The sequence below is a fragment of the Clinocottus analis genome, unplaced genomic scaffold, assembly GCF_023055335.1.
Source record: "Clinocottus analis isolate CAN_PGR_092001 unplaced genomic scaffold, fCliAna1.0.p SCAF_11, whole genome shotgun sequence".
NCBI lineage: Eukaryota > Metazoa > Chordata > Actinopteri > Perciformes > Cottidae > Clinocottus > Clinocottus analis.
The window spans coordinates 1,617,164-1,626,349 of NW_027175832.1; the positions used below are offsets into that span (position 1 = coordinate 1,617,164).

A 9,186-nucleotide genomic window follows, 5' to 3' on the forward strand; every position below is an offset into this window, starting at 1 on the left:
TCCTCCATCATCTCAATTTACTCAACCGTGTGTAAAATGTACCCAATATAAAATCAATATTTTTGATGGGAGGTTCACTGCTGATGGTTGGGGAGCACGTGGAAAACAAACAGGTTCGGTGACACACTGACAAGGTAAAGTTCATGTTCATCTCTTCCTGTTTATACTGACATGATGTTCAGTAGAGGTCACAACTGGATCGCTATCCAATACACACGAGCAGCCACGGGGCAAATAGATAAAGCTAAATAATATTAAAAGTATGTCAGATTTATAATATTACATTTCAGAAAAATCCCTCCAATCCAATGAGTGTATCAACTTTTGTCCTTTTTGGAGCCGATGTGCTGGTTTGACGCCTGCAGGCGACATTGTGTCTCATTACTGAGTATCTGTTGAAGGCCAGACTGTGTTCACTTTGCTGTTGGGGGGTGTCGGGGAAGAAGATGTCTCAACATCATTCCTCCATGCAGATCTCAGTGTTCACTTACCTGTAGACAATCAAAAGGGCAGACGTGGCTCTTCCACCTCACAACACCGGTACAGCATCAGAGAGCAGGCAGTGTCTGAGACGGCCATTACACTGGCGACTTTTTGGAAATCTGACCCTGTAACTTTTTGTTCTTTGAACGTTGGCTCCCTCCTCTTGGCCTTCATGCACAAAAGAGTGTATCTGGCCCTCTTGGATCGTCCCAGCACATCTTCATAACGCACACCTGATGCTGATACGAGGCCACTGAAAGGAAAAGCCATGACAATAACCTCTCCTTTTGTCACCTTAACACGGACTTTAAGCACACACGTGTGCAGCAGAGAGGACAGTAAAGCTCCCCGTCGTGTGCGTTACCGAATGCATGCGCGTGGTTACATAAACCGGCTTCTTTCTATTGGTTTGTTATGTCAGTGTTGAGTGACAAATGACCTCAGCTGCTTCAGAAAGAGATGAAGTGTGTATGTTAGATAATACAAACAAGTACACTGTACATTCTGGGGCAGTGAAGCAGATGTCTTCCCTTGCAAATTATACACTGTATTGACACCCAACCCATACGTTATATCTATAGTCACAGCACACAAAGTGTTGTTGATAGATTTGTGTCGACAAACCCAGAACACGATGATTCACTTTTCAGAAAGAGGTTGTGTCAGGTATTGTTTTGATGAAACCTGAATCAGGTCAAACAACTTGCTTTCAGACACAGAACCAGGTCATCTCCTGTATCAAATGATCTTTTATTAAATAAGGTATAGTGATGCGTGGTACTCAACTGGGATCTTCAGGGGGTTTTATTCTGCGGGTGCAACATATTTAAGGGTAACTAATCAATTTGCACTGTGTGTGACGTGGTCGTGAAGACAAAAAGTGTGCAACACAGTAGTGTTTGTATCTGCATCCTCATCTAGAGGAGATGAGCGTTCTGTGTGGGACACCCGCACACCTCCAGGGGGAGGAGTTACAGCCTCTGGGCTCTTTGGTATTTGCTGAAACAATAAAGGACCTGTCGGTTCATCTGGGAGAGGGAGGGAGAGAGAACACACACACAAAAAGTCAAATTTAAGCCTGAGCTGCTCCCCTGAAGTCATTTTGGGAATCAGGATCACACATCTCGCCTCAAGGCAGTGGCTCAGAGAAACGAGTGATTCTGCTGAGGGAACACAGCTGAAAATGCTGAAACTTTTGCTTTTATTGGCCTTCACACAGGTAAGAGACGCTCACTTTCTCACATTGTGCACTGATTTTCACTTGTAATGTGTTCAGAGGGACCTGGCATGTTTTCCTCTCTTTCATGCAGTGTATACTTCATACAGCCAGATAAATAATGGTGGGCGTTTGAAACGCATGAACACAGGCTCTTTTGAGTGTCACTGCTTTCAACACGTGCATGTGGCATGCCCAACCTTAGCTCAATAGACAAATTCATTCCGACCTGAAAGAAATACCTGCGCTGACCAGTCCTGAAATCTGTGTTGAGTGAAGGTAATGTGCAGCCTGCTGCCTCTCATGCGCCGAGAACATGATACAGGCATTATATCCTGAGGCGTAATTAGCCTCAGGATATAATGTGAAATACCAAAGAGGCTGCTACCTTTTGGAATGATGTCCTTGACTTAAAACTATTGTACTTCCTGTTGTTTATCATGATCATTTCCTTGTTTCATTCATTAAGCTGCCATTTTTTCCCTTCATTTTCAGATCTGTGCTGCTCAAAATGGTAAATGATCTTCTCCTACATTTGCTTTACTTTCTGAAACTGCATAATTCCTTCACATCTGGTAGTGTTTGGACAGCTAAACATCTGCTTGAATGCGTCCCATCCTTGTCTTGCTCTCCATCTCCCCCAGACATCACTCTGTCAGTGTTCACGGTCACGTCCAAGAGTATCACGGTGCAGTGGAGCAGCTACGCCGACGCCAGCTCCTACAAGATCACAGCGACACCCAACAACTCCCCGGGGCGACCCGTCTTCGCTCAGTTCAGCGGCAACTCCGTGATGGGCTCAGTCATCTCGCTGTCACCGAACACGCTGTACACCATGCAGCTGGAGGCCATGGACAATGCCTTCAATGTGCTCAGCGGTGCAGAGACGGAGGAGACCACAGGTCAGTGGCAAGAGCCAGGAAAAGGAGGAAGAGGAGGAAGAGGAGTCCTGCTGGTGGATCAGATGTGTGACGTTGCAAAAAGATTTCATGTATCGTACATTTCTACAGTCTTAGATTCTTTACTTTAGTAAAACACGTTGAATAATACTACAAAGTAATGTGATTATTATGACTGATGCATGAACACAGCAGCTCATGTTAACCTCTGTATCCTGTTTATTTAAAGCAAAGCTCATTGTTTTAGTTACTAAACAATTAGTTGATCAAAAGAAAATTATTTCTAATCATAACTGAATATCTTTGAATTTTGGGCTGTCCGCTCTGGGAAGCTGAATCGGACGTTTGTCCCGACTCTTAGAAGTTAATTTAATTAGCCATTAAGCGTTTTGGTTGCAGTTTTGTGTTTTGCATACACAATCTAACACAGTGGCCGTAGCTTTCAAATAAATATATAAAGTAGAAGTATAAAGTGGAGTAGGAACTCAAGTACAAATACTTCACAATTGCACCTAATTATAGAAATAAAGTGAATGTTCTTACATTCCACCACTCTGACAAAAAAACTTCCCTTCGGGGATTAATAAAGTACATATTTATCCATCTATCTAGATATATAATACATCATATAGATAAGGTATTGTTATCTTAAAGGAACTCACTCTATCATATCCAGTATAGATTATTCTACATCTATGTCACACTGCCGTGTGCTCTGCAGCTCCTGAGGTGCCCAGCATCGAGCAGGCGTACTCCAAACACAGCGACAGCATCACCGTGGAGTTCTCCGAGGTTCCCGGTGCCGCCGGCTACATCATCCGGGCGCAGTCGGGTCATTTCTTCTCTGAGACGGCGGTGAGCGGCTCCCCCGGCACCGTGGTGCAGCTGCAGCCCTACACGGACTACGAGCTGAGCGTCATGTCCGTCAACTCCGGGGGGAGGAGCCAGCCGTCGGAGCCCATCGAGGCCAGGACAGGTACGGACAAAGTGTCATACAGAGTCTTAAAAACACGCCATCCTGTGGCTAGAGTGTTTCAAATAGTGATGGAAGTAAAAAAAACTGATCATTTAAGACACAGTTATGATTTTCAGATACTTTAACCTTTTGGAAACTGTGCGCGAAAATTCTCCCGCTCCAATTTTAAGTCCCAGCATGCCCCATTCAGACAATCTTTTGGCCTAATATACGCAATTTTTTACCCGAACGACACAGTTTTTTGACTAAACTCCTTCCTAACAGGCCAAGACTTTGTTTTATTGTGATTCTTGTTGCAGATTCTGATTCTTTAGGTCCTAATCTTTCCAAAAAGGTGTCTTATTGATGCTCCAGGAGGCATTTTGGGGAATCTGGCTCATATCATGTTGGATGTTCAGAGTTAATATCAAAATATTCTTTGAAAGTGATTTTTTTTGCCGATATACATTTTTTTCCCAAGACTTTACTGAACAAATACATACAATAAACACAAGTATTGGAATAAATTTAGAGTTCCTACGACGATTCAAACAGGGAAAAAGAGGTCTGGAGACAAAATTGGTTCCACAGTTTTCAACGTGTTAAGACGAATAACATTATTATAATATACAATATTACTATTAATCTGTAAAATGAATAATGATGTGTTTTGCCCACTTTAACGACACATTCAAAGCAGTTCATGCAAGATGGTAATCAGCGTATGGAGGGTGAAACGCAGCCTTCCTGTTGTTCCTGAAGGACAATGCTAGCTAGCTCGCCCTGCCGGCCATGACAGCGTGTCGTTTCACCGCTCATTGTCTCGCAGTCTCTGCTCTTTATCGCCAGCGCGGGAGGGTGGAAACTGTATCCATGCTTTTGCACAAAACTATTCTCATATGAAAAGTGAGACCATGAGAACGGGGTCATCTCTTTTCGAGTCGTGTCACATGATCACAGATCGTTCCCATATCGACCTTCTTGGAGAGACGTTGTCGGCATAGTAGCAGTAAGTGTTTGTGATGTAATTCTTCTCCTCGTTTCCGTCCACCTGACCCCGTCTCCAGTGGTGATGGCGCCCAAGTTGAACACCACGTCTCCCGACAACGGCACCATCCTCGTGACGTGGCCCCCGGTGGAGAACGCCGTCCTCTACATGCTCTGCATCATCCGGGAGGACTCCAACTCCCGCGTCAAGCTGAACACCACCGACCCCACGGTGACCTTCGACGGCCTGGAGGCGGGGACCACCTACTGCATCAAGGGCACGGCGTGGGACTCGGAGGGTCGCGCCGGGGACGACCTCACCGTCTGCCAGATCACACGTGAGCGCGATGGGAGGTAGGAGGTGGAACGAGAGCCCGACGGTGTCGCTCAACTCCCCCTTTGGTTTCGCTTTCCAGGTCCTCAAAGGCCAGACGTGGCCTTCGTCAACGTGGACACGGGTCGGTCTCTTGGCATCGTGGTGTACTGGGTGTTAGTGCAGGGAGGAGAGGACTACATGGCCTGGACCACCAACGGACAAAACTGCACTTCAGCAGCTCAAAGTTACTGTTATATTATACCGGTGGAGTGTGGACAGAACCACTCAGTCAGCGTTGTAGCCTACAACAGTGCCGGCCCGAGTGAACCCTCACAGCCAGCTGAGTACATTACATGTGGGTACTTCACACACACACACACACACACACACACACACACACACTACCACAGCTGCACATAATACTTATATGTGCATTCGGTATAGACTAATCTAGTACAGACACAAAATCCTACATCTTTAATGTGAAAATATGGAATTATGCTTTGGATTGGGTTACGTAGAATGTGTGTCTGTGTGTGTGTGTGTGTGTGTGTGTGTGTGTGTGTGTGTGTGTGTGTGTGCGTGTGGAAAGACAAAAGTGCTCATGTAATTTTTTTGGCAGACCTTAGTTTTGGCCTTATCGTCTTTCTTAAGAACACCAATCCTTCCCCAAAAACAGTGTTTTTCTTAACGTCGACCTGTTCCACCTGACAGATCCGTGTCCTCCGGAGAACATCTGGGTGGTGGAACCTGTGGCGGGCAACTGCTCGGTGGTGTGGGACGACGTGCCGCTGGTGGAGCACTACATGGCGTTCATAAAGAGGGACGACGGAACGGAGAAGTCCTGCAACACCACCGGGACCACGTGCCCGTTTTCCTGCATGTGCGGCTACACCTACCTCACCACCGTCTTCCCCTACAACCGAGCCGGCTCCAGCCCTTACGCACAAGTCCGCAACTACACCACCAGTAGGACCGCTCACATGTAGCACCACCCAATTAGTTGAAAATCATCAGTGTGGTCTTTTGCAGTGTTGCATAACATCCTCACCTAGTTTTTTTTTGGTCTCCTGTATCTTCTCCTCCTCTTCCCCAGTTCCTTGTTGCCCGCAGGATGTGACCATAAAGCTAGTTTCTACAGAGACGCTGGAGGTCATGTGGCCGGCGGTCAAAGGGGCCGAGCTCTACGAGACGACGGCGGCCCAGACTAATGACGTCATCCACTGCAACGACACGGCGCCGGTGTGCGCGCTGTCAGACTTGAGGTGCAACACGGTTTATTCTGTGACCGTCACACCGTGCAGCGAGTTGCGAGGATGCAACCGCACATGTGCACCGCGCACGCATGAGACAGGTATTATTGGGACTTTTAGAGTGATATCTCAGCCTGTAAATATACAAATATCCACATAAACACCAAAAATGGAAGTACGGGTATTCATTAAGATAAACCCAAAGCATCTTGGACATACAACGATACTGCAATTTATATATTTTGTCGAGCTTTAGATGAGAGGATACAACATTACACAAACAAATATTACGCTACATACAGTAGCCTGATTAGCTTAGCAACAGCTAGCCTGCCTCTGTCCAAATCTACCAGCACTTATGTGTTGTTATAAAAACAAATATATATAATATAAGTTCATCATCAATGAGCCTTAAATGTCTTGGTGTGTGTATTTGGTTGTTTTTGGACAGAGCCGGGCGAGCTGTTTCATGTCATTGTGCTAAACAAAGCTAAGCTAACCAGCTGATGATGCTAGCTTCATATTTCTCCTGGACATGAGAGCGGTATCACCCTGCTAGTCCGTGTCGATGTGTGATTAAAAAAAAGACACCGTTGCTGTGTCTAATCTTCCCTTTAGTAGTATTTTCTACCTCTCTGCTGTATTAACGAGTGTTTTTGGTATGAAAACAGCTCCGTGCGCCCCGGAGATCCTGACGATGACGCAGAACAACAACTCCACGTTCACGGTCCTCTTCACCACACCCAACGACCCCAAAACAAACTACACCATCACGGCTGTCGGGCGTTACGGCACCCACTCCTGCCAGACCAGAGCCAGCTCCTGCCGGCTCGCGCCGCTGCCCTGCGGCTCGACCTACGAGGTCATGGCGTCGGCCAGCTCCACTGCGGGGAGAAGTCTACCTGGATTCAGTAAAACTTTGGAAACGGGTACGATGATTTGTCATCGCGAGAATTGAACGTCAAGTCAGATCTAATTTATTTGTGCAGCCCAAAACCACAAGACACTCATTTTACTGTCATTTTTGTTCATTATAGTTTTCCCGCATATCAAACAAAACACTCCACGAGCTAAAAACAGGACAATACATTTAGTATGAATTGATGATAAAGTATCATGAAGCATCAGTCAAAATATTCTCATTACATAAGATAAGATAATCCTTTATTAGTCCCTCTGTGGGGAAATTACAGGATTACAGCAGCACTGTTCACAAGTAATAATAATAAGATAAAAGAAACAAGTAATATAAATAAACAATAGAATGGTAATAAAAGAAACATTTTTTTTTTAGCAGTAACAAGAATAATATTAAATTTACAGATAGAATAAAATATACAGATGGAATAAAAATATACAGATGAATCCAATATTTAAAATATACAGATGGAATAAGAAATAAAAAATAAAAAAATGTATTTTTGCATGGAAAGTAATATTGCATGGAAAGTGCAATGGTGCGTGGATTAAAGTGATCATTTGCTCACAAATGATCACAAAATGTTCGGTGTGCTCGGAGTGGTTTTATGGTCTCCTGGGGGCTCAGCTGGTTGTGCAGCCTGACAGCAGCAGGGAGGAAGGACTGACATCCGCTCCATGTTGATTACTGTTGTGTAACTCACTCCTCAAGGTCCTTGCTGCCCCGTGTATGTGAACGTGACCCAGGTGACCCAGGCTATGACCAACGTGACCTGGTCACCTGGCGGCGGCGCTCGCTACTACACCACCAGCCTGACGTCCTCACGCGGACACGCCAAGTGCCACACGCTGGACAACCACTGCCTGATGGGATGCATCACCTGCGGCACCAACTACAGCGTCAACCTGGAGGCCGTCAGCAGCACGGGACACAAGTCGGAGTGCAAATATCGGGGATTCTCATCCAGTGAGGGCGCAAACACACACATGTACACACACACACACACACACACACACAGCCACGTGCACACGGATGAAATGTCCAGCTGTTTGAGCGTGTGAGGTGAGGGAGGTTAAGGTCGGACATTCGCGTCAGCGGTAATAAACCTCGGCACACACCTTGATATGCACATCGCCACGAACGCAACTCGTTTTGTTGCAGGTGCGTGTTGCCCAACAAGCGTGAAGCTCTACCGCAGGGCCAACAACTCGCTCAGGGTGTACTGGCGCTCTCTGGGCGCGTGGATGCAGAAACACACGGTGGAGCTGAACGGGACGGCGGCCGACTACTCGTGCATGGCGGACGCCGGCAGCAAATACTGCGACATCCAGGAGGAGACGTGCGGCGACGTGTACACGGTCGTGGTGGCGCCGGTGGGACAGAACGGGGTCAAAGTCAACTTCTGTCAACCCCGGAGATATTCAGGTGAGTCACGGAGGTGCAGGTGTTTTATAATCTGTGTCGGGTTTGTGGTCACGAGCTAATGTGTTCGTCTTTGTCATGTTCTCAGTTCTCTGCCCGGGTAGCAATGCTGGTATGGGTAAGTATCCTCTCAACTCATATTTGAATCTCGCTCAGAGATGAGACAGGAAATGTGTCGGATCTTCTCGTGTAACTTTCAGTGCAAATGACAAAACTATTCTTGTCAAACTCTCATGAATAAGTTGTGTATTTGTTGCTCCTGCACTGAAACCACGTGTCTCTCCTTCTGCAGTGATCTCTAGCGGACAACAGACTGTGTCATAATTGCGGTAAGTTTCCTGGTGTTCAACACGGCACCGTCTTCGGCCCACTTTGACTTTACGTAACGACACGAGACAAACAACGTGCCGTCCTTGACGTCTCACTGGTGAAAGTAATTTGATGAAAGCTGCTTTCACGGGACGCTTCCATTGTGCTGCTGCACAGCTGGAGGCGCATCTCGGGACACAAGCGTCCATAGATTGTGACTATGGCACTCTGGTGCAACAATAGTTGTGTTTGAGTCGCACATATATGGGAGGAAGAATGAGTTGAACGTGACCGAGGTGAATGAAACGGAGAGCTGCTGCAGGAACATGACTCAGACATCTTATTGTGTCGGTGATGATATGTAAGAAGATGGATATTTAATAGCTCCTGACTCAGAATGACAGGGCTGTATTCTGCTTTTTTTTCC

General features: G+C 46.3%; 1 protein-coding gene across 1 annotated transcript; it reads left to right on the plus strand.

The window, feature by feature from the left end:
• The first annotated feature begins 1,666 nt into the window (after nt 1–1,666).
• Nucleotides 1,667–8,774, plus strand: fndc7a (fibronectin type III domain containing 7a). The gene is made up of 13 exons (XM_068600046.1): nt 1,667–1,702; nt 2,195–2,213; nt 2,344–2,601; nt 3,320–3,574; nt 4,621–4,878; nt 4,957–5,211; nt 5,571–5,825; nt 5,953–6,210; nt 6,781–7,038; nt 7,740–7,994; nt 8,190–8,453; nt 8,539–8,568; nt 8,743–8,774. Exons 1-13 carry the CDS (start codon nt 1,667–1,669, stop codon nt 8,772–8,774), a joined length of 2,433 nt encoding a protein of 810 aa, XP_068456147.1.
• The last annotated feature ends 412 nt before the right edge of the window (nt 8,775–9,186 follow it).

Bases quoted from the DNA above. Each gene is read 5' to 3' on its own strand.
- fndc7a (XM_068600046.1), top strand. From the start codon at position 1,667: ATGCTGAAACTTTTGCTTTTATTGGCCTTCACACAG. The intron at 5,826-5,952 runs GTAGGACCGCTC...CCTCTTCCCCAG, and splicing joins AGTCCGCAACTACACCACCA to TTCCTTGTTGCCCGCAGGAT. The intron at 8,454-8,538 runs GTGAGTCACGGA...TCATGTTCTCAG, and splicing joins TCAACCCCGGAGATATTCAG to TTCTCTGCCCGGGTAGCAAT.